This window comes from Hippoglossus hippoglossus, chromosome 13 (assembly GCF_009819705.1).
Source record: "Hippoglossus hippoglossus isolate fHipHip1 chromosome 13, fHipHip1.pri, whole genome shotgun sequence".
NCBI lineage: Eukaryota > Metazoa > Chordata > Actinopteri > Pleuronectiformes > Pleuronectidae > Hippoglossus > Hippoglossus hippoglossus.
In genome coordinates, this window is record NC_047163.1 from 8,805,351 (window position 1) to 8,831,982 (window position 26,632).

Below are 26,632 nucleotides of genomic sequence, written 5' to 3' on the forward strand. Positions count from 1 at the left end.
AGAGTGAAGACTCCAAGAAAGACGGCTAACCTAGTTTGACAACATTAAAAGAAAATTCAGCCAATCTATACGGGCATTAGTATAGAGATTCCTGGCTGCTTTTGATTTAGAGTTTCAGGCATCCAACCCGCTCTACCTCGCCACTGTGATTTAATTCATTATGTATGTTTGAATGCCTCTCCTCTTTCTGGAATATGTGAGTTTGACGCATCCATCCATGACCAGCAGCAGCCCATTTTAAGAGTTCCTAGCTTGTTAGGAGTCCTCATGAGCACTCTTCATACTTTCCTGTCTCTGCCGCTGCTCCCTGGACTGTAAAGCTACTTTATAAATCAACTATGAATCATTTTCAAACTCACTTTTCTTTTACTCAATTAAGGAGAAAGCCCACAAAAGGGCAGCACCCCCCCCCTCTACACACACTCACACACCTCGCTCTCCCACTGTCTCATTTTCTCCTCGCGACTCCTTTGTCTTCTTCCATCTCCTCTCTCATTCTCACCCCTCTCCACTTCCCATTCCCACCCACCCCACCACATTCCCTCTTCGCTCTCTCACTCCTTGTCTCACGTTTGTGTCCCTGCACTCTGTATCCACACTGTCTCTGTCTCACATGTATCCCCACAGCTCTGAAGGACAGCCGGTTCCAGCTGGTGAATTTCTCTGACAACGAACTGCGGGTGTCTCTGTCCAATGTGTCACTCTCCGATGAGGGACGCTACGTGTGCCAGCTCTACACGGATCCTCCTCAGGAAGCCTACGCAGACATCACTGTCCTGGGTAGGTGCATGTGGGGGTGCACGTGGGAGCCTCGCGCACGGATCACACCCCTCCTCACACACTCTCTTATTGTATTCCTGCTCCATTATAGATATGGATATGAAATAATAGTAATCTTTGATCCTGTTATCTTTAGCAACTGAAACAAAATGTCAGCCAATTAGGCCCTCGCGGTGCTCGACAGCATAACGAAAAGGAGCAGATGCTGAAACTGATGGCTCAGACCGCGCTGCTTTTGGCAGCTGTGTTGACTCTGTGAATCCCGGTGAATGTTGACTTGGCTGCTCCAAACGATTCCCTATTGAGAGTCAGCTGTGGCACACTTTGATGCTTTGCAGCGAAATTACTCTAGTTAAGCTTTATTATACATGCAGACATCCTGGGGGATTGAAAGGAATTAAAAGCACTTTAAAGTAATTACTCTAGTTGTACAATGGAGACCTAGCTGCAGTATTTCTGAACCATGGGTTGCATTGAAGAGTCCTTGAAATAAACACCCCACTGACTTTTTGCATTCATGTAACTGGAGCTAAGCAAGTTTGCTGTGGCGCTAATGCTAAAGGGGACAAGGGAGAACTGAGCCCTCCTACAGTATGTGTAGATTTCTTGTTGTAATCACACATACTTGACAAATAACTTTCAATAAAACGTCACAATGAGGGTAAGAAACACATCCTTAAGTAATGCTTTATTGATGCATGAGTCATGATGATTTAATATATGATTGAGTAGATACATTATGAATTCATTCGGCTTATTTATAAGAAGTTATTATGTGAGTATATGTGTATATATCTGTTCGTCCATCAATTTGGTCCAAACTAAAATATTTCAACAACTGTTTAAAGGATCACATTTTGTACAGATGTCCCTAGAGGATTCATATTTTAAGATTTTCGACCTTTCCTCTTGAACCAACATTTTTACTAAAAACGACAAGTGAAAATAATGTGACGGTGACAAAGGGAATGATCTTACAGAGAATTGGGACTCCAGTGTGAAACTCCACTCGGCTGTACAGAGCTTTTTTAGTGAGTTTCAGCTGATTGTTTAACGGCTCGGTGTGTAAACTGTGTTGGTCTCACAGCGACTGAAGCAAGCAGCAATTTTCAGAGAAAAAGCTCTGAAAGGCAGTGTACTTTACCTGCTCAGCTCCAAACAGCAGACGGACACCGTCAGGGTGTTTTCACACCTGCACTTTTCAGTCCAGTACAATTTCAGTTTGGTTCATTTTCCCCCTTGGTGTGATTCGTTTGTGCAGGTGTGAACACAGTAATCACACTTGAGTTTGGACCAAAACAATCGCACAAAGACCCTTTAGAGGAGGGGGGGGGTATCAGCCCAATCTCAAACAAACTCTGGAGCAGTTCACTTGTGGTGAGAACGGGATCTGACCTCCATCCAGACCAACTATCAGATGTATTCTGCAAGCTTCAGCCAAATTGCTCCTCTAGCCAGGTGAAATTTGCATTCTGGGGTAAAATGATCCATTCCAATCAACCAACGATAACTTGAGACCTTCCTCATATATTTACTTTGTTCCTGCTCCAGACATCTGACCAATGAGCAGAATGAACCTTCTCACGTGGTTTGTTTTGATGCATTTTGATTCACTTCTCTACGTGAAAAGAAACTGAACCAAGCAAAAGGCTCCATGTTTAGAAACTCATCCAAAGAGCGCTATAGATGGATAGATGAACTATAGGTGTGAAAATGTACTAGCTAGTGAACAGAGGGTATTTCGCAAAAAAAGAAATATTTCTAATGTGTTGGTAGAGACCAAAAATGGAGCAATAACAAGGTGGAAAAGAGGAAAACAAGCTTAAAGTAATCACCTGACTTTTCATCTAGCACCATTAGGTCAACATTTCAATTTCTTTTTACGAACCCATACCTCCAAAGGGAGCATGCAACTGACAGAAATATGGCAGAATCAGATTTATTACATGTGCATATACATATGAATGTGAAAGGGGGTGGGTGGCATGTTTAAGTGTTGCTCTTTAACATCAGCATGATACCATGTTAACAGGCTGATTAGCATTTAACTCAAGGAACCCCTGTATCCACTTACACTATCCTTTAGCATAACTCACAGTCAGTTCATACGTTCATTTCTGCCACCAAATGAGCTAGAATCCACTTCAGCTCTGAGAGCAGAAGAGAAATGACCCTGAAGTTGTTTTTGTTTTTTTATCAAATCATTAAGCATCTCCACGTTACTGCGTGAGCCGTCCTTGTTTATGTCTCAGTTACAAGATACAGGTTTAATTCCCCAACATTAGCCTCAGTAACATCCAGCAGGTGGCTGTTGACAAGTGAGGGGGGGAATGGACAGATGTGTTAAAGCAAAGACAAGGGCCACAGACTCACACTAAGTCATTTACTGCGTGTTAATAGGACACGGGAAGTACTCATTACTTTACTGTTATTTTACCAATTACATTGACAAGTTACACAGTTGAAGTCATGTTGTGATATTAATTTGCAAACGATGACTTAATGTAGATTCAGTATAAACAGGCACGGTTTTCTGTTTTCAGAGAAGCTGTTCGAACGCAATGATCTGAAATGTCCTTTCCTTTTAGCTTTTTTCTGACATGTATTAATGTAAAAATTAATTGTGATTAATTGATGATCTATTAAGTGTCTAATGACTTAATTCCTTAATGGTGAGGAACAGGCACCCATGCATTAAGTGCCCTTATTATTATTAAGTGTTAACCCAATTTTGTGTATTAATATTGCGGTGCTGGTGTGTCTTTCTGTCTCTGTGGGTCAGTCCCGCCAGGCAACCCAATCATTGAGAGCCGCGAGGATGTGGTCAGCGAGGGGAATGAGACGGAGCTCACCTGCACAGCCATGGGCAGTAAGCCAGCTGCCTCCATCAGATGGATGAAAGGGGAGGAAGAACTGACAGGTCAGTAGAATAACAGCCTCCCGCAGTTTGCTTTACAATGTCCAGGCCTGTCCACTTCTCTAGGAACCCTGGTCTCTGGAGGCACTTCCTCTGTGAGCAAAATGTGGTTCTGTTGGAAAAACATTAACGTGTATTCTACTGATTATGTTAACTGACTTGTATTGGAAGATGATCAAACTTGGCATATACGGCTGGTGGAGGAGAGTGGTTTCTTTATTTACTTTTATTTTACCTGTGTGTAAAATCCCCTTATCGCTACAGTATGTAATAATCAAATATGCATTCAGAGCTGCAATCCGGGCTCATGTTATATATGTTATAAATTTTACAAAACATTTGACTTTAAGCCATTTTCATGATGCAATTTCCATATCAGCCATTTGGTTTAGATTAAATATTTTAGCTCTGTTGCACCTTGACTGCTGACGGACTGTGTTTTTAAGCCTAGACAAACCTAAATGTGTTGTATGTACACATGGTGAATGTGAACTTTGCACATTTTACTCATTTCAGGGCCTTTGGCCAGCTGCAGGCAGGGAGAGATTTATAATCTGGGCTGGGGAAAAAACCTTATTACCTCTCAGTTATGATTAGGGGTCATCAATTATTCATTATGGCCTTATTGTACAGCAAGGGGAGGATATTCATTTTAGTCATATCGTATTTACACAGAGTGGCTATCTGTAGGCCTGTTGTCAAATTATATATGTATTAGAATGGAGTGGATTCATTTGGCTTGTTGAGAGATGAAATATTTAGACAAGAGCGAATCGGAAGCTAAATGCCATCTGTGCCTCCAGTGTTCCCTACAGGAGTTGAAGTCAATTTCTGTTTATGAGTTGTGGAGTGTTGTGAAGGGGAGGGAGGGACAACAGAACGGTTGGATCAGCGAAATGCCATGTCTGACATGCTGAGTGGGGCTAATCCATAGTGGCAGTGGACGCATAAGGAGAGCCAGGGAGTCACGTCCTCCTGTGCCCCCGGAAGCACAAATCACTACTCATTATGGACATGCTCAACAATTCATTAGCTCGTGCACGTACTGAGATTTAAAAAGCACACATCGCGCTGGTTTTGTAGAATCTCTGTGATCATGTTTGTCTCACGTCTGCGTGTGGGCAAGACAGCTGCGATGCCAAGAAAGGAATTTGCTGGCTAATTTAAACACACTTTTAAAATTGGCCGAATTGGTCTCGCAACCATTTATCATGCTGGCAGGCGCAGGACTGATGGGCTCTGGCTTGAGAGAGACTCAACACACAAGGTGGCGAAATGCCCATTAGCATAAATGACAGCTGCAATATTATTTAAATGTAGCGGAGCCCAGAGCTCAGCTGCTACTGCAGCTAAATACAGGAGGAGATTTGTTCCATCGGACAGCTGCATTTAAACGATGTGTTTTTAACATTTGTATGTGATTACGTGAAATGTTATGCATGATATTTAATCAGAATTTTGAGCAGTTAGAAGACCTTGCATTTAACAAAACTCTAAAAGAAAGAAATGTTTTGATTTGGTGGAAAACAAAGTTTAAAATTGAATGTTGTAGGACACAAAAAAATTGTGTCCTACAACGCAAGGAAAATTGTTGAAGATATGTAAAGCATCGGTTGCGTTTGCAGTTGATGTGTTGCCCATTACACATATGTGTGAATTGAGTAATGTGAAGAGAGTAATCAGAAAAAAATTAAATATATTAAATGAATGCATCAATCTAATCAATAGTATCCCTGATTAGCAGATAAAAGTATCAAAAAGAAAGATTTAAATAAATAAGTGAACTTTTATCTATATATTTTTTAATACGGTTTAGAAGCTGTAATTAATAGTTTCTAAATCTAAGGCTGTATAGATCAACTGAAAACTTTTTCTTTTGGGTTGCCAGGTTGTGAAAAAAAAAAAACTACTCCAGCATGACTCGCTCGTCTTTAATTCGTGAAGATCTTCCCCAAACCTGGCAACTTAAAAGACAAAGTTTCACTCAAGGAATGAATGGCTTCTAACTCCACTTCAAACATTAGTAAATTATTTAGCAACTTCTTCCAAGCGGTGCTCTGTTTTCAAAATGACAGCATAATATTCAAGTTTGTAACCACATACGAAACACATAATTAAAATTCACTTGTATAATAGCACTAGTACTACTCCTTATTGATCCAGTGCGATTTTGCCATTCATATGATCTTAATTATAGCATGCTTTATTAATGGTAATGCCAGTGCAGTGGCTTGATCAGTTGCGTCTCTGCAGAGAGCGATGGCAGGCACAAGAAACTGACTGAAAGAAAATGTCACCCTGAGAAGAGGCTATGCTTGATTGCGCTGGGATTGATCGGTGGTTGATGCTCACAAGAGCGTTTGATTTGACATCTCTGCTGCAACACTCAAATCTCCTCTGCATTCAGATTGAAGTCCTTGCACGACCTGATCCACAGTTGTTTTCCCCGTCTCGAGTTTGGATGACACTGATAATTGACAAGCGTCGGTTGGCCTGTACAATGATAATGGCTCCGTCTACACGAGTCCGATCTTCAAACCATTGCGCAGAACTTTGAGACGTTTTTCATATTAAAATTCCTTTCCCGAGAACAATCAGAACCAAAAATAATTAATACTAGAAATCAAATTAGGGGATTGCATTTTTTTTTTTTCGTGACAGCACTGGGACGAGTGGGAGCAGTGCTATTTCCCTGACCTTGAGATGTGTTTGGCTTGTCCCTTTGGTACTTTGCGTGGTGCAGAGGCCAAATGAGAGGCACGACATCTGGGGACATTGCAGACAAGGCAGCATGAGATAGAATGGGGCCATTATACATCTCATTGACATTGCACTGAAGACACTGTCTGTTGAAACCTGCAGTTATACAATTATTTTCTGCAAAGTTTCCATCAAGTGAAGTGCAGTCGTGGCAGATCATATGAGTACACAATTTTATACAATATGGACACACTCTGGATACTGATTTGATGATATGCTACTATAACACATTATGGATGAGCTGAACATCCACACTGACCAAGAGGCAGCTGGTTTCAACATCAGTAAAACCAATGGAACGAAGCTGCTGGAAAACCAACCAGACACAGTGGTGGTTGACAAGGAGCAGATGACGGCGGCTGTGATACATGAGAAAATACAGCTGACAGTAAACATCAGGAAGGAAGAGCACGAGAAGATTGAGAAGTACCAGGGGCTGAAAGAACAACTGGAGCAGATGTGGAAGTCGAAAGTGGTTACCTGACCACAAACTGAGAGTCTGGGTCCAACAGATTCAAGGTTCGACATCTGAAGTATCTGTCCAGAAGGCTGCAGTTCTACATTGTGGTGCAGAACCCTCAAACTCTCAGCGGTCTGTAGAGGTACTGAGAAGAAATCTCCCTTCCACTTCCACAGTTTATATATCATCATAGGTTTAGATCGTCTCGCTAAAATCTGTTTTGACATTATTTCCTCTACTTTTACTTGAAAATTACAGATTATCCAAATATTTTTGCTAAATGATTAATCATCTCAGGTGTAATATATGTTGGAAAATAAAGATGTTAATATTGAGATTATAATTCAGTTATGTCACTTTGAAGTTCCAAAGACTGACATGAATTTCCTATTTGAGGAGGCGTTTCGATCTGAGCCGTTAGCACTGTGATTGGACGAGGGGCTGATGACTGATCACCACAACCCTCGTAAACTCGTACTCGACGTATTATATGTTTGGTCTTTGTGATTCCATGCTGTCAAAAGAGCTCCTCATATGAAATGATGTTGTTCTTTTGCTATTGAAGAACACATTTATGTAAATGTGACAGTAAAAAAGTGTTTATTTTCATAGCTTCTTTTCATACATTAGATATACATTTTCATAACTTTAGTACGGTCGATGTTCTACATCTTGTAATGTGTTTACTCATTGTGGGTTTTAATGTGTTCACATGTTAATAAATGAACTGTTTGCCATCTGGCTGAGTCTGTAAGAAAGAACAAAGATGATCACAGTTTCTAAAACAAAAAGTCCTTTATTTCTGTTTTCTCATCACAGTCGCGCCTTTTATTCCCCCTGTTATTATCATTATGTTGCTGTTATTACTTACTCACTCTTCTCTAACAGTCGCTGTGCTTCGCAAACAGCCTGTTCTCTCACCGCACTTGGCAGAGTGGTCAAATTTAATGCCCTCAAGCGCATTGACCACTCACTGATCCCAGTACTTTAAATTTTATGTAGGCAGCTCTTGGGTGGGTGGATGAGTGGGTGGGTGTGTGTTACGTGGGGTTAATATCCATCAAGAGGCCACATATGTGTGTACCGGTGATCATCAACTGTGGAACAACAGTGTTTTGCCCTGAGTCCAGCCGGGCTCCCCTGCGACAAGGCTGAAATGGAAGTGTGCTGCGGGTCAGAGTGGGGCTGTAATTATTTCCTCACTTCATTAAGTGCGAGTAAACCATCACACACAGCACTGCGGCTAATGCCATGCCCCTGTGGCATTGTAATACTCTCTAAATGAATGCCCCTCTGACAGCCTAGGGCCTAGTGGGCAGCGGATTACTGCAGGGTTGGCCCCAACAATGCTCAGCCCTCAAGCTGCACAGGCATTCATTATCAGGCTTACAGTATATGACCCAGCCGCTCCTCACCGCTCTCATCACATCCGGAGGCCTCTGGCTCACCTGAATCCTCCAAAGTCTCATTTGGGCACCACATCACCGAGTCATGAATTAAATGTAAATGCAATTTGAAAGCACCGCAGTTTGACAGGTAATGTGCTCCTAATAGCTACGACTGTTTGCTCATCGCGGTCACTGCCGGCTGAGGCGGCTGCAGGATTTCAGATTTGTTTTTGAGCGGTTTAGCCATTAACCTTTTTCCCATCTCGCGCTTGTGATGACTTTTCTAGGTGAGACAACAGTTGAGGAGACGTATGACAGGATGTTTACCGTCAGCAGCCGGGTAAAAATTTCTGTCACCAAAGAGGATGATGGAGTACCAGTGGACTGCATCATTGACCACCCAGCTGTGAAGGACCTCCTGGCTCAAAGACACTTGGAAGTGCTATGTGAGTGACCTAAAACTGTTTTTACGGCACCAGAGATTGTTTCTTGTCTGGGGAGCTTAACTACTCTCTGATGGGTCTGTGGCATTTATTGATATCATGGGTCTAAAGAGACACGTCTCATCAATCAAAGGTGCATAAAATTCAGATATTTACTCAACTCAGAGTCTAGGGGGCACCAAGTTGGACTTAAATGACTTTCTATTGCAAGCAGATGCATACACTCTAATTTTTGGTTTAATATGCCAACAATGATCTGTGAATATGTAAATATTACTCAAAACAAAACAAAACATTCACATTCACATTTTTCATACGTTCCTCAAGGTCCCACTGGGCACCAGGTCAGAGCCTCTGTTTGAAATGACTTTAAACTTCTCTTGTGGGGAAATCAATCAAATATTGGAACTATAAAGAGACACAAACTACAAAGAGACTCAAAACAACTTCAAAGAGACGAAACATAACCAAACAGAGAAGTGAACTGAATTGGGCAAGATGCAAAAAGACAAAAAAAAAGAGACTTAAAATACTGTAACTACAATTGATGTTCAAAACGACTACAGACATTGTAAAATGACCACAAAGACACAACTACAAAGATGACCCGAAACGAGACACAAAAAGGTCGATTGACTACTTTGCCATTGCCAGTGGAGAACTTAGCCTCACTGCTGTTTCCTCCCAAACACATCATGAATGCATCAAAGACTGAGGGGCTCTCTCACCTCGCTGTCTTGCCAAATTAGCGTGTTCACCCAGGTGTCAGGTTTCCATCACTGCCGATCGGAGCTGGAATAAAACCTGTGTCCACTTCAAAGTCCGGGCTGTGAAAGCCGATTGTATCCATTCCCATTACAGATACAATCCAAATGTTAGTTTGACCAGTGGAAAAGGGGCTTGAAGATAGAATGGCCAACAAGAAAAGAACAATTATAATAAACTACCTTAAAGAGGAAAAACTGCCACAAACAGATGAAGAACAACTAAAAACTTGGAGAATCTACTCTTTCTGATAAAGTGTGTCTGGTGCACACACTTTGTATTGGATCATCGATGTGCTATAGGTTGTTATGCTGTCTGACACTGTTCTCTATGGATCATACAGTCCCGTCATTCTAATCTCCCAGCAGCCCGTAAGATACAGTCCCCGCAGGGGAGTGAAAACTTTTACTCCAGTGTCAGATGATGTTTAGGTGTTCTTTAAATGGTGCATTGATTGAAGAGTTAACACCGGCTACCTTACACTGTTAAACATCAAAGAAAGGTTATGGTACCCTTTTGTATTCTGGGTAGAATATACATTTTTTTTCAGGTAGACAACTGTTTAGTTTGACCTTTCAAGGAAAAAGAGAGAGCTTGACTGGAATCGCTTGACATTTTGGTAATCTTTGGTGAGCATTGATAAGAGGAAAAAATCATTTTGCTGAATGTAGACTCACTGAAAGTCGACTGAACACACAGCATAATCGTTTCATTAAGACGTCTGTTTCTCTCAGCGCTTCACCTCAGAGCCCACGATCATTTCACCTTTTTCTTTTAGCTGCAGATGATGGAAAAATACAAAATGTGTGGTCTTGTCATGACTTTTGACACCGGATCTCTGTCACTACTCACCTTCTTTCCCTTTCAGATAAACCAGAAGTGAAGATTGTGGTGACATATCCTGAGGGTTTAACCAGAGAAGGTGACAATCTAGACTTGACGTGTATCGCAGGGGGAAAACCACAGTGAGTGTTCACCGATAAACTACATGTACTGATACATCATTTCATATTGTATATCAGCAGGTGGAGTGGCTCGTCCACTTATGTCGGATTTTTGCAATTCATGTATCTTAAACTATACTTGTACAAATAGTATGAGTTTTTGGGGTAATCCACTTCCATTGAACAGAATTCAGCCTATTTGTCCAACTTTAATGGGAATAAAATCTATTTCTGCCATAAGTAGATTATGAGTCTTGTATTTTTCTATTAAGTACATCGTAAACTACTTGTACAAGTACTTTAAAGTACTTTTACTGTGTGCGAGCTGCTGAAGGGCCTAAATTGCCCCTGATGGCTGTTCCAACCGGTGGAAGTTTGGGTTCAGTGTGTGACAGAAAAATCCCAGAATATAGAATGGCCATATGTCAGTGTGAATGTGACTTGTAGTAGAAAGCGCTTTGAGTGGTTATTAAGACTAGAAAAGCTCAATCTAACTGCAGTCCATTTACCATTTGCCACATCCCCCTTCACCTTCACATTTCATTATACCATTTAAATGTTAACAGTTGTTAGCACGCTGTATGAAGGACATCATTAGACAGGCCCTGTCAGTGGCCCCTCCTCAGACCATCTTAGATTTGACCTTTATTTCAGATTTCTAGTGTGGATAGACAGCTCCTGAGTGATGCACGTGTGGTATTTGTTCTCTCCAGCCCCCATCAGATCAACTGGCTCCGGGTGGAGGAGGATGTGCCGTCTCACGCCGTGGTCACCGGCTCCGATCTCTACATCGAGAACCTCAACAAGTCCTACAACGGCACCTATCGCTGCGTAGCGTCCAACACGGTGGGCGAGGCCTACGACGACTACATCCTCTATGTATATGGTAGGTATTACCTTTCATTGCACTCCACGTTTAAATGCCTCCATCACTCACTCTTATTACACCGGAATTCAGCCTGTATTGCTGATATACTGAGATTTATAGACTTAACTGCCAACTGCAGCTTTGGCAGTCGGAGGATTGTATTGCACCGATACGGATTTACTGCAGCATTTGTGCAATAAACAGATTCACATTTCAAACATATATGGATCTAAGCCATTAGTGAGAGGAACAGGGGGCTTAATCACAGAAGGTGGCTGCAGATGACAAATCCACAGTGCTCCCAATTTATGTTGAAGATTTGAACCGCAGCTGTGCTGTTAATGCAGGATGATGAGTTTGAACCGTACAGTGTGGAAAGCAAAGGATAAAGTGGCTGTTGACTTTGGACTAGTGTGTTCGAAACCCAGGAAGTGAGATTTTTCCTGGTAGAGTTATATTTAAAATGTTGGAGTAGAGAATGGATCAGTTGGAAGAGTCTGTATTGTCTCATACTTACACACTGCTGACATTAAGTGGGCTGTATGAGCTGGTGTACAACGTTTCTATTTCCCCCTTCAATAGATTCATTCTAAGACTGATATTTTTAAAAATCATTTTCTTCTACATTTATGTATCCATTTCACTATTGCTCTTTCAGACTACAGCATCACTCTCATGCACTGTTTACAGTTTGTTATCCGCCTGCTCAAAATATATCTAAATATTTCTACTGACCTTGGAACCGTAATTACCTCCTTTTTTGGGGCTAAGCTCGGGGCAGTTGAACAGAGGAGGAGGACACTGCCAGCTTAGACCAGGATTAGGCTTCATCACATTCTCACACACAGTGTATTCCATTAAATCTAAATGAATTCAACCCAAATCATGAAGAGTAGACTAGGACTTGACTCCTGGATATGACTATTCACCTTTACTTTCTATGATAAAGAGATGGGCTCTGGTGCTGTTGACTCACATTGAAGTGGGTGGAATTTCAATGTGTTCTGCAGCCAACCAGTAAAGGACAATAATAGGACGATCTCTCCCAGGACTAGACTGGAAATGTCGTGGATGGTTTGATCCCCTTGGTGTCAGCTGCCCTTCAGTGAGGCCACCTTTTCATTTTACCTTTACATGAATGTCACTCGTGGTACACGCATAGCAGTTTTAATATTTTCTTTTTTCCACATCACATTCCACATTCCACATCACAACAATTGATATTAAAAAATCCAAAATACATCAAATAAATTACTAATACAAGTAAATGCAGTTACTCTTTCCACCGCCACTGAATTCACTCCACTGCCATCGCACAATATCTGAATATAGTTTCAACGTCTTTGCAAACAACTCAACTGTTTAAAGGTGCACCAGCCATCTTTGCACTTAAGCGTGAACAGCAGGAGGCAACTGTCTGAAGTTTTGAGAACGAGGACGACTTCATCATTCACAAATCATGAAACATGACGTCAATGAAGTACACACTCCTCGGACCTTAATTCCCTATTTTGGGTGGCTGGCAGGGGTGAATGAGGATGAGGGGGAAACAAATGTGCTGCAGGTGCAGCCATTGTTGGTGAGTTCAGCTTTCTCTCCGCCGAGCGCCTGCTCCCTGCTGTTTAGAAGAACGTTTTGTATTTCGCTCCCAAGTTTCAATTTGTTTCTGCCTGGGTCCCGAGAACATTGTCTCCCAGAGACCGTACACGGAACAAGGAGAAAAGGTGACTCTGCTGCACAAACTCCCTGCTTCTCCAGTGTAATTATCATGTTAGCAGAATGGATGCATTTAATTAAAAATCTTAACCTGGTGTAGTCAATCTTGTATCCCAACTAAAGATGTCATATGTTGAGGGGGAAATAACTTATTATGACTATCATCCAGTCTGTGGGGATTGATTCAGCTTGTAAAATGTTTTATTTATTTAGCAAAAGTATTTCTCCAGGAAACCTTTTTATAATGTTTCCAGAACCCACTGCTATGGCAGAGTAGTATATCCGTTGATGGCTTCAGGCAGGTGTGAGGAGTCATGCTGCTTAGAGAATAAAGACAACATGCTAAATGTGAATCAAATGAAATGTGCACCTTTCCAAACATTGTCACACTGTTTCCGGTGAAAACATTCAATGGTGGGTTATTATATACTATCCATCACACAGTAATCAGATTGTTAGATGTTGTTAGATTTAGTCACTGGAACCAGCACTCACGTTAAAACCAAAATAACTGTTTAATGTTGTAAGCAACTGTTGAAAATAGGCTCATTGAGGTTTTTGCGATAGAGCCGATTGCAGGTTGTAGACTGGTGATATTGTTTGGACTCTGGTTGTTTTGGTGGAGTGCATTTTGAAAAGAAATACAGCAAGCAGTCATTTTAATGGAAGGACAAGGTCTTGGGCAGAGGAGACAAAAAACCCCTGTAATAGTCAGGAGAAATCACAGAAGAAGAACTGGGAGTGTTGTGGATGCATTATGTTTAAATAACCAGGGACTGAATTTCTACACCTGGAAATATGAAAAATGTCATCACTGGCTCCTCACTGGTTTAGTAGATAGGTGTTGTTGATGTGTGGAAAATGCAGGAAGAGAAACCATGCTGTGTTTTACGAATGTCTTAAAAACTGTTCAAACACAGCAGGGCCTCACTAATCCAAATCTCTCAGGTACACAGCGTTCGGACAGGCCCTGTTTTTTTTTCTCATCGCTGAAGTATTTTCAGTTGCTTGAAAAAATAAAAGTCTCCCAGCACACACTCACATCATTGAGCCCTCTGTCTGATGTTCAGCAGGTCTGTACGTTGGTCGATGTTCAGAGAAAGAATCTGTGTAGTTCACATGTGTGACTTTGCGACTGTGACATAGGTTTCCTGTGAGTCTCCTGACTCCGCCGCCCCATGGTTATTCATCATCGCGCTCTGCCAGGCAGATGATGACATCTGCTTGTCCCCAATGGGCCCAGTAATGATCGCTCCCAAACAAAAGGACGACACATCCCGGCAAATGGCTTACTCAAGGCAGACTTATTCAAGCTTTCATGACTAAACTGTTGTGCGAAGATTCCTCTGAAACTGAGATTTAACGCACCCTCTCCTTGAATGAATCCCCTGATTGTGTGAGTGTGTCGTGTCAAATGCAGATATTTAAAGTAGTATTATAATATTCTAGTTATTTCAGAACTCATGAATGATGTGTGTCCTGTGCATCATAACACTTGCATGAATGATTGAAAAGCAATAGGAAGCGAATGTTCTCTCGTAAGGAAGCAACCTACAGTATCTTTATCATCAGTGTTTGTGCCTTTGGCTACGACTCCTTCAATTAGCAAACGTGCTATTCACATATTTTAACAGATTCCATCAAACACTGTTTCTCTGGTGCAGGAGGATTGGAAGCTCTATGACTTCAGTTCCCTGTAATGAGACACAGGAGCTTGGTAAAAGGTGTTCATAACTGCGTATAATTATGTCTGCGACTCCCACACCTCTTTTGTGGAGGATTTAATGCCAGAAAAAAATCTTGTTGTGGTCCATATGAGGGTTTGTTGTCCCAGACTAATCACGTTTGCTGTTAGTGGCTTAATCCCTGTGTGTTTCTGCAACGTAGATTGGTCTTAGCACAATAACCTGTTTAGCGCAACCTAAACCGTCCACTAATGCATTGTCCCTACTAACTCCTGCAAACCCCATTCTCATATGTGTCTACTAAATCAGACTTTTAAAGCCATCACATACCTGCAAAAATACTGTTTATTCAACCAACTGCATGCAACAAACTCATTATTTTAAAGAGTTATTATTTTCTTGTGAGTGTTATTGATAAAGTGTAGCCCATTTGTCCATCAGTTCTCCGTCGGTCCATCCCTCTGCCTCCGTCTACTTCAGGGCTCTTCTTTTTCAAAAAGACGAATGACCTTTCACTGTGCGACAGCCCCGACAGGTGTGAGGCCGATGTAAATCCACGACAAATCAACTCCCATTGTGGTGCATGTGTTGTGAGTATGTGTTGCTGGTCGAAAAAAACCCTGAGAAAGAGTCTTGTCATGCTGCTGTCCGCAAGGGTGTGTCTGCAGCAGGCGGTGAATTGTGCCCCCTGGCCAGTGTTTGGTGGGTTGCGGGAGAGTAGTTGGCCAGACAGAGGCCTGTCTCTCTCAAAAAGGTGATCTGCTGCTATAACTCAAACTTACTGCCTGTTGGCAGGAGAACAATGCGGCTTTTACCACCTCAGTTCAGCCACAGTTGACTTTTTGACCCATAAATCTTCTAGGACAAGAAGTCAAAGAATCTCAAGCCAGTGGAAATTTAGGGTTTATCTGGGTTTTTGACACAATGTGAGCAGACATGACTCATGAGCATGACTTTCACAAATGTGCAGCATAATGAGAAACAACTATCAGCACTAAATCTCAAAATTATTTTGTCTCAATAAGAATTAAATAGATAAGTTGTAACTACCCTGTGTTTTGAGGAATGCTATGCGACATGTCAGGTAAAATAAGCGTTACAGCAAGAGAAACGAATAGAGAAAAGAAAAAGAAAAATATCATCCTGTTGTTGTTGTTGTTGTCGACAGGCAGGTTTAAGCAAGCGTAGATAAACAATTTCTCCTACATTGTTTCTCTTTATGGTTAAATTTTCTCATATCAAATTCCTCAGTGATATAAATTCTCCCCAAAATACACTCATATTTCAGCCCTCATAATGCTGAGCCCAGAGTCATCCAGCCTGGAAATTGCCCATGGAGAATTCTTGTTCGGCTGGATATTATATGTGCCACATCCTATCCTGGCCTTTGTGAAGACCCTCTTCCCTGAATGGCCAATTTCCCTCTTCTAGACACTGACATTTCAGCTATCAGACTGCCTTCAGTCACAGGGAAAGAAATCTATCCCACCCCCCTCTTCAAATACTGTCAGAGCAGAATCTCTTCCTGATACCCTGATACCCCCCTACCTCCGTCAACACTACCTCCATACATACACTCCATCCCCGGCGGCAACATTATGCTGTCCTTGATGTTTTATCATTAGTTTGGGAGTGTGTGGTCCCCCACTGCTTTCTTTTGATGGAGTGCAGACAGTAAAGGCATGGAGACAGCCAGCTAATTTCCCCTGCTGTGACTCTCCCACAGCAAGGGGTTGTGCTATCTCCTCTGCACCAGAGCCAGGCAGATATACCCCTGACGAGGAAGCTTTCAGCCCTCCTCAGTACCACGGCACACCTGAATTGCCCTCCATTTTGTCTTTCTGATGATTTTCTTTGAGGGTTAGCAACAGATCTAATCAGTGCAGTGCGGGTGGACGGTGCAGCCTGGAGCTCTGCTGTGCTGCAGCGGGAGGCCACCAGAATAGTTTCATTTGTAGTTTGATATTAATTATGGAGATAAACTGTGGAAAATAGCAACAGCTATCCAGGATTGGCAGACATTATTATTCACTGTTAATTTGAAAACACATCAATAAAATAAATCCAGTAGTTTAATGTGATACAGCCCCAGTTTTCTTGGTATTTTTGGACATGGTAGCATAGTGTGGCTCTGTTGATTGTCTTCCAGGTGTTGACAGAAATATATCAACAAGTAATAGATAGATTCCCATATTTGGTTCATGATCCCCAGATGATTCATCCTAATGAATGTGAATGTGATCCTCCAACTTTTCCTGCAGTACCATGACAGTAACATATTTGTTTATTCTGAAATGTGTTTTGGGATAATCATGGTCACCAGAGGATGAATCCTAAGGATTATGGCGGTTGACTTTTTATAGAACACTAGCAGAAGCAGCAGTCATCATTTTCACATCCATCCCTTTTATTCAGACTGAAATCATTCCTTCCTTTTTATAACAACCCTGAAGAGATGCATTCTGGATATAATTGTGATCAAAACACGTGCATAGCTTCCAGAGAAAGTATTTCTAGTACCAAATTCCCATTTTTGTTTCCTAGAAGGAGTTTCTGTACTGAGTTGCCGTGGAGCAATATTAACACAAAAAGATGTTTTACCCCAAAGTACATCAACCTTGGGAGACATCCACTCGATCGATGACTCAGACTATTGAAGCCTCATTTTAGCTCCATCACTTACATTGAAATTGCTTTAAGAAGGGAACTCTTAAGGGACAGTATTAACTGGAGGAATGATCACAGCAAGCAAAACCTGTTCGGGTGTTCAGATGGGCACATCAGTATTGTTTTAGGCAGCCTCACAGAGCATCGAGCACCGACTCCTAAGACATCTTCAGACGTGACCTACAGGTAAAATCCGGACAATTGGCTTTGGTTAGTTTACAGATTGTTTTACCCTGAGTTTGCCTTTCACACATGCACAACGCAGCGGGAGCTTCTCTGCACAGACGCCTTCACAACATCAACAGATCCTCCACATTGTTCAGGTGAGAGGTGGAGCAGCCGGGAGCAGCAGGCAGAGGCAGGAAGTGATGTGTTAACTTCACTGCGTGGATCCCGTGATTTTCTTGACAACACACAGACACACTGGTGTCAGGTCTTATCACCACAAACTCTCTTGACATCTTGATATTTGTTTTCTTTTTGTTATTTTTTTTTCATTTTTGTGTCTGTTGCGCGTAAGAAGCGTCAAACCACCCCCCGCCCCCACTCACTCGCAATGAATCCAGTGGGGGAATCCCCATCTGGGTTCACACATCGACTTCTCCTGGATTTCTATGGACCTTATAGTAGGAGGCCGGTCGGATAAAGTCCGCAGAAGCTGTGGAGCGTCTCACTCGCCACATGTGGAAGCAGCTGCAGTCTCTTCAAAATCACCTCACCACAGAACATGTGCATGTTATGATTTTATAGTGCAGCCTCGTCAATGACCTCTGTCTACTCCTTTACTCTTGTCTTCCTTTATTTCTTACACATGTTCTTTATTTTTTTGACTCTTTTCATCCAGATGCTCCCACTACTATCCCCACACCCACCACCAACCCAGTCAACACGCAAGGTACTGTATGCCCCCACTACTGTCCCTCTCAGCAATCGTGTGTGTGTGTGTGTGTGTGTGATTGCATGCATGTATGACCCGGTACTCGGGGACAGAAAGGCATTGTACCTGAGGCTAAGACAGTCTGCGGATGACCAGTTCTAATCAGATGGTGCTGCCGATAGGTGACATTGAGGACAGGCGACGCCGAGACACCTGTCATAGCCCTTTCCAGTCACATGTTTGATCAGAGAAAAAATGTAGAGCCTCCGCTTTGCTGTCCTGCTATCTTATCAGCATCTGCAGCCATATCTCAACCGGCCCATCCGTCATAGTATAACGCCCTTTGCATCTCCCCGACAAATACCAGTCACATTTCGTCTTTGAGAGGCCAAAAAACATCAATAACTATTTTCTCAGAGGCATGTGAAATAAATGAAAGGCGGTTCATTCACTGTTTATAGCCGAGTAACCTTTTGACACCTTCTGTAAGCACTATTTTAGACTTTGATTTATCTCTGTGGCAAATTTTCATTTCAATATTAACCATTAAAAAAAAAAGAAGAAATGCTATTATGTCAAAAGCACCGCTAAGGCTACGCAGACGGCGGAGGCAACCTTGGGAGTTGGCATTTGGATATGCCAGAATGTGACATTTCAATACAAAAACTATCCTTAAAGAATAGATCGGTTCATCAATAGCTGCTTTAGAGATGTGGCAGCTTTGGCCCTTTTGTCATGACCGCTCTGCAATTCATGCAGTCATGAAAATGTAGAGCAGCAATATTCACATAATGAATAAAGTGTGAAACCCAATGTGAGGCTGCATCATAAGCTCTGGTATTGTAATGAGGTCGGATACAATGTATTACTACATTTACTTCATCTGACAATTTAGTTTTTTGTTGTTATGTATTTTATTTCGATTAAAAATAGAGTCAAGAGTCAAAAATAGATCTGTCCGTCGTCATGTGGACGATCACTCTGACAGCGCACCTCGCCTTTGCATTTCTTTTAATTGCCTCTTTACGTTTGAGATTTGGACTTCAAACCTGCTTCTCTTCCTGTCTGAGTTTTCCGCGGCGTGTCCTTGATCATGCTGCAGGAGTACGGCATCATTTCATTCTCTCTCTCTCTCTCTCTCTCTCTCTCTCTCTCTCTCTCTCTCCCCCCCCCCTCTCTCTCTCTCTGTCTGGGTGTGGCCCAGTCAAACAGGAAGTTGCTTTTGCGGAGCTGTGCATTACTCTGCATTTCCATCCTAAGCTCCTCTCCTCGGAATAACACTGATGCATCCGCCTCTGTGTTTTCTGCTGTAACATTCCAGTAATTTCCGAAAGACAGGCTTGAAAGAGGATTTACCATGATTTATGCAGTACATGCTGGGAGGATGTAATTGAGCTTTCTTGCAGTTCACTACTCTTCTAAATACCCTGTCACAGGGGCAATGCTAAGCTGGCTCGCGGTAGATTGCTTTGCACTACCTTAATCAGCATAACAGCACAGTATAGTATTTCCCTCTCGCCAGTAAGGAAGTGTACGGCGTGATTTCTTATTCATACAGTATAACCCGAGCGTGAATAGGCTGCCACCACCATGCTGTGATTTTCTGCTGTAATCAGAGGTCACTGAACTACCACTACTTATATATGGCCCTAATTTTAAAGGTCCAATCAATACCTTTACACTTCTCATCACATATCAATCAAGTTTATCACAAAAAACAATTCATTCATTATTTGACCAACTAACTGATTATAATTTAAAACAATTGTATACAAGACAATCAGCTGATGTTATTTAAATTACTTTTATGGATATTATTAGATAGTTATGGGTTTAGTTGTACTTTACTGTAATAAGTAGTTGTCATTCATCTGCCACACTCAATGATTTTCTTTTATATATTTTGTCATGAATAATTTACTGATATTATTTATGGATGTGTTGTATGAGGATGAGATGCTTGCAGATCAGTGTGTTTGTTGTTTGGACCTTGCTTTTATTATTGTATCAATTTTTTTTATTTAGACATTTTTACGTGTGGACCGTGGGAAGATTAGCAACTGCCATGTCAGCTAATGGGAATTCAATGATATAGATTTAGTAGATTTAGTTGTTTGTAGATTTTAGCTCTAACGTACGTACGACACGTTCACTGTTTTTTACTGGATGGATTTACTGAACGGACAGATTAAGCTTGCGGTCACTCCCTAATCCACACAAGCAGCACGTCTGTTTTCCCTCTGGATGGAAGAAAACATGAAAGGGGATTTATGAATATTGTTAACTCAGGTCCTTCTCTGTTTGATTCATGATTGATCCGAAAATAAGGTTTTGTTCAAAATGCTACAATTTAACTTTCAAGGTTTTCCTCTTTGTACCCGTGGACACCAAAGTGCCAGTTGAAGGCCTAATTGTGTTGGTGCGTGTGTGTGTGTGTGTGTGTGTGTGTGTGTGTGTGTGTGTGTGTGTGTGTGTGTGTGTGTGTGTGTGTGTGGATCTCTTGGGGCAGATTAGTCATGTCCTTCTTGTGTTTGAAAGTTTTAGGTCTTGTTTTTCTCCACATGCCCAAATTAGCTGATATTCAGCTTTTAAATATAGTGCATTTCCAATGGATACTGATGTCAATGTATGGACCATTTTTCACTTATATGAAAACATAATTAGCTTTTTCTTCTTTACTTATCCTCTTAATAATTTTGGAAACTAACACTTTCTGAATTTCCCTTACAAATAGAACCAAATTCTGTTGATTTTTCTATGAAATCTCCCTGTAATTTACATCTGAATAAAAGCTAATTTTTAGGAAATCATGATAAAAGGTTCCTGGAATTTAAAGGATGAAAATAATTTGCTACCAATATTTACTAAAGGAAAAGCTCTTAATTGACGTGTTGCATCAAGAACAACTTGGCGGAAATCGTTCTTCCCTCGCTGCCAAACAGGCAAACACTCAGACATCTGAGAAATATAAGTGTTCAAGATGGACAGTAGACGCTTATAGCACCACAGGAAAAAATCACACTGCACAAGTTCTTTGTCAGTGGTTGTATTTCTTTTGGGCAGAGGGTCGAGTTTACCCAGAATCCCCAGCTCTGGAGGAGTAAAGGGAGTCTGTGGCAATAATGCTCCAGCTCGTCAGATGCTCAGAGATGATCCAATTCAATGCAATGCAGGGACATCATATCCCGGCTAAGCCTTCAGTAACCCCCCTCCCCCGGCTTTTTGAGAAGAGCCAGAGGAAACGACAAGGAACAAGGAATAATGTTGTAGACTTGACTGGAAAGACCCACAGATCAACAGTCCAGGGTTAACTGGTGTTTGGACCTTAGCTAGATAAACTAAAGGCATGGGCGGGAATTGACATCGTCCCTGTCACTTTGAAAAAGCCTATCTCCTATTCTGCTCCTATCATTTGTATAGTTTTTGTTGTATTTGGTTATGGGAGCATTTTGTAACCTGAGATTAATACCTGCAGACATTTAAATAATGATCTCTGTGCTATGATTTTCAAGTTAATTTATCTTAATCATGTGCACATCAGTCAGAAATAAGAGTGAATTACAGCTCTCTTTTGTACAAAAAATTACCCATCAAAAAAGATCTGTTATCTGTAAAAGAAAACTAAGTACAGTTCAGAATTACATAACATTTCTAGTTTATTATACTGCCATTATTATATGAAATACAACAACCAGTTTCAGGGTATTCTGTGATTCGCTCTATTCATTCAAATGCTTGTGCTGTTGTTACTGTTTTACTTCCTTTGAAACCAAACCCCCCTACATTGCCGAAGTGTCCTTGGGCAAGACGCTGAACTCCAAATTGCCCGACAGTGCATGAATGATGTGGGTTGAAGTGCTGCACATAGATGCACTGTATGAATGTGTCTGTGGGTGAATAGCAAACCTGTGGTGTAAAGAGCTCTGAGTGGTCATCAAGACTAGAGAGGGAGACTAGTTCTCTGAGCTCAACATTATTCCGGTTTATGGTTCGTACTTGGGTGTAAAATAACAACCAATAATTGTTTCGCAAGCAAACATTACACTGCACATGAACCTGAGTCAGGCTTACATACTGCACCCATCAGACTTTATAATACCACCAACCATAATTAAGTTTTTTATTGCTTGCATTGGTTAAGCTGTCAGGGATTTGTCGATCCTTATGCCTTTATCATGCGGAGCACAGAGTACATACATGACTTCAGGGTTGTTCTGACGCCTTTGTTTCCGACAAACGTGGGATATCGTGTTAAATCGTGTGATTTAGCATCAGATGGCGTTTTTAGGGAATCCATTTCTGGCAGGTTTTCATACATGTTTTGTTTGCTGTTTTCCTCCTTCAGCGCTGGTACATGTTAGGTGTTGGCAGGTTTCCACTGCTGTTAAGTCTTGGGATTCCAGCTTCAGCTCCATGTACGCTATTGACTTCAACAAAGACTGCTCCAAGTGCATTTAGTATTCAACATAATTAGTCAATAAACATCCACCGGCGCTGTTTTAACTCTCACATGTATCATTTGTCTTTGAAGTATTTCATTGGAAGAATTAAAGAATCATTTAGAAATGCTAATTAGTTTTTTCCTCACATTTGTTTACTCCGATTCAGTAAAATTTTGAGATTCTTCTGACCTGCAGTTTTTTTTTCTTTCTTCTAAACGGTCATTAAAGAAAGAGAATATCATAATGGTCCATTTTAATTGGTCTCAAGGGAATAAGTTAGTAATGCCAACCCACCCTGAAGTTAAAAGAGTTTTTTATTGCAGTAATATTGAGCTCTTTTTTTCATGGAGCAGTTGTAAATGGTAATGAGAGCTCTACTTATCACATTATGGGTTTGGAGATTGAATGTTATGTGCGAATGAACTCAATTTGCGTCAGACTCATTCTCTGCAGATAAGGGTTTTCTTCTGTGGCGTCTTACTTAAGGCGACTGTAGGAGCAGAGCAGGGATTTCTGTTATTCCGTCAACCTTGTTCCTCGCCCTGATCTCCACTTCGGGGGGGGAAAAACAAGTTGAAGAGGAGGCGAAGTGGAGATGGGCGCGAGCTGCCTTTGTACACGGAAATGTGCAAATCTCAAAAGACACAATAAACAGCCGACCGGTTCAAATTCACTTCACAATTTCCATTCATTTGCCAATTTATTAGTTAGTCAGACCTTCACTCGTATAACAGCACCTCTGCTAAATGTCACAGTTGTGTTTGTACATTGTTGTGCTTGTTACAAAGGACTCTTGGAATCTATTAAGTGGCCGTGCAGTGGCATTGAAATTCAACCGAGGACAATATTGTGCTGTGTTGATGGTCTTCTACAACGGCAATTAGAAAAAATTATTGGGGTGAGATTGCCCATGTGTGCTCATCTCATTACGTTCATTTCCTCTTTCCGAACGACAACCAATACAAAAGCCCTGGATGCCAGCAGTTCAATGCTGCAAGACGCTCCCTGAGCTGATTCTGCAGCATCGCCCCATTGTCCTGCTGCTGACCATGAATGGGTTACTGCGAGAGGCCGTTCAGTGCATGTGAAGGCTTTGCTCTATCAATGCAAGAGAGTCATTGTTTCAATTATGTCCATGTAATTACATCTATAAATTGTAATGTGTTTGTGTGTGTGGGGGACGGCGCGTGTGTTCGCATGTGCGTGATAGGCCTCTTTCTGTGCACAGAAAAAAACTATTAAAAGAAAAAAAAAAGACTGGAAAACTGAAATTATGTTCCGTGTAATAAGCCTGGTGACAAGCTCGCAGCTCAGATCTCCGCCCTGACAGATAAGTCTGACAGGACGCTCCGATACTGGCCAGAGTGGCAATTAGTCATTCCAGTACAGAGACAGAAAGGTGCGACTGTAAAGCATGTGGCGCTGGGAGTTCAGTGAAGCAGCTTCCACCACCGCACAGACATGAGCATCAGTTGCAAATCCTCTTTATTCCCCCATAAATCCCCACGGCTGTGCACATCCTGTCAGGACGCCGGTGTGGGCATGTCAGCACTCCCCGATCGACCCGTGAGCCGAGCTGCGCTGGCGGTGTGGACACCGGCTATATTACAGACATAATCAAATTCTACTTATTTCAAGTGTGAGGCCACAAAGGCCGGAGTAATAACACAGCCTGTCATTTGGAGGCTGTCTCTATTCTAAGCCCCTGGTGGTATTATGAATGCATATGTATCGAACATGAACGGCCACAGGGAATCACACTCCTGATCCCTGGATGTGTCAGAGCGCCGAATGACAAACTAATTAAACGCAGGAAGAAGGAGGAATGAAAGTAATGGAAACATGACATTTGGTGAATAAAACCTGCTCCTGTTGAGGAGGGAGATCGTGGTCAGATACACATCTGCCCCTCTGGAGCCTAGAACTTCCTTTTCACTCCTCCACCCAAATACAGTGAGTGGACAAAATAATCAAGTTTCAAAATCAAGGTCCAGGAGACCTGCTCATGGAGACGCTGATTCAACCGAACCAGGGGACTGTACCAAGAAGCCATTTTATAGTCTGGCCTCTGGGTTCAGTATCCTGAATCTGGCGATCAACTGGCTCTGTTATATATCTGGGTTTTTATATATGACAGCATAATAACGACATTATTTTATTGTGGTGAACTATTCCTGTGTTTGTGAGAAGCTCTGTTTTCAAACCAGCCTGGTTCAGCAAAATTATTCTTCTGATCTATAAAAAAAAGTCTATTGCTCTTTATCATCTGTCAAACTAAACCACTTTGGCTCAGTGATCTGCTTTGTGTGTTTGTGTGTGTGTGTGTGTGTGTGTGTTTGTGTGTGTGTGTGTGTGTGTGTGTGTGTGTGTGTGTGTGTGTGTGTGTGTGTGTGTGTGCGTGCGTGCGTGCGTGCGTGCATGAGTGTGTCTGTTTTAATCTAAAAGTTTTTTACAAATTAATAATTTTCAAATCCAGTGATCTAGTCATCCATTGTCTGATACTTATCACATTTCAGGTAAACAGAAAATACAGAAAAAGAATTTTAATGTGTAATAATAAATAATGGTGGTTCATATTTTCCATACTGATTTTCCCCCCAAAATCTTTAACCTTCTGGTTATTATTATGTGAGCTGGGTATGACATCTTTGTCATGTGATACCTTTTAAAAAATTGTCAAACTGATGCAGCAGACACATCCTGACTTTATTATGGGTCAAAAAACATTTCCCATAATGCCACCAATAGAATCTTTTCGGGAGACTCCCCCTGCCTGGTGTCATGTAAATGTGTTTGAAATATTGAATATGAAAAGTGATTATCTTGATAATAATGTCATTATTTAGCAAACTTTAAGCAAAGAGCTCAGATAGCACATTATACGCAGGTGTTAATTGGATGTGTGAAGTTGGTATTCGTGCAGGGCAGATGATTTCCCCTGCTGTTGTGATAAAATAATGTTCAACCGCACATTGTTTTCAGATGTTAATATTTTTACACCCAGTGCAAAAACAGAACACCATCGAAATGTGAAACCTGGAATATCATCATCATTGTTTTCACTCTGATCCTCCTACAGAAAACATTTATTATATAACCGCATGACCTTTATGTTAGAAATCATGTTACATTTGCATTTCATTGCATTATGTAACATGTCTCATAATCTCCTTACATTATAATGCACTCATGCAGCAACACTGTAACCGTAACATTTCTTGTGTGTGCTGCGTTAAATTTGATGTTTTTGTGGCTTTTCCTGTTCAGTAGTAAACTCGATATAGGCAACATGATATGCAACCAACCATAGCAGTCGATACTGTAGGTGTTATGGGATTTTTAGTTCCTCTGTGACATTTTTGTGATAAGAGTCTCAGTGCTTACCCTGGCCAGATTTCTCTCCCGGCTAAATAAAACTCTGCCTCGGCGAGCGGAGGGGGCTGAGACCCTGCATGTTTCCTGGTGGATGTGTCAAAAGGAAGACAGCGGTGAGCAAGGTGAGGGCATGGAGGTGTGGGGAGGCTGAGAGGGGGAGGGGAGGAGACAGAGCTGCACACAGGCCATTTAGCGGCTGTATGTTCATTAGCATGGAGCATGAGCCGTTCTCCCCCCGCCGGGACTGGGCTGTGCTATCTGACATCCCCGATACAGTAAACAAACCTCGCACATCTCCGCTCCACGCACAGCGACACGCAGCCGTGGCTCGCTCCGTGCAGACGAGTCCATTTCTAACGGCGTGCTCAACCGAAACAAAACTTTCCTCGTTAATTAGTTTCCTCGCCATCCCACTTCCAACGTGTCCTTCTGCTAATTGAATGCAACTTAAATTGGGTGTCGTTTAAAGGTTGAGATGCGAACGTGTCGCTAAGCTCCTCGACTTCGCTTCACGTCGCCATGTTGAGAGATTCTGCACCCTCCAT

At 41.8% G+C, this 26,632-nt stretch overlaps 1 protein-coding gene across 2 annotated transcripts in view; it reads left to right on the forward strand.

The window, feature by feature from the left end:
• The window catches only part of cadm1b (cell adhesion molecule 1b), a 138,488-nt gene that overhangs the window by 106,773 nt on the left and 5,083 nt on the right, over positions 1–26,632 (forward strand). Inside the window, exons 4-9 of one of the 2 annotated variants that reach the window (XM_034604504.1) lie at positions 628–780; positions 3,563–3,700; positions 8,593–8,751; positions 10,382–10,478; positions 11,171–11,343; positions 18,238–18,288. In XM_034604504.1, the coding sequence (XP_034460395.1) occupies positions 628–780; positions 3,563–3,700; positions 8,593–8,751; positions 10,382–10,478; positions 11,171–11,343; positions 18,238–18,288 (771 nt within the window). The remainder of the gene's footprint in view (positions 1–627; positions 781–3,562; positions 3,701–8,592; positions 8,752–10,381; positions 10,479–11,170; positions 11,344–18,237; positions 18,289–26,632) is intronic. The other variant, XM_034604505.1, reaches the window with a different exon arrangement.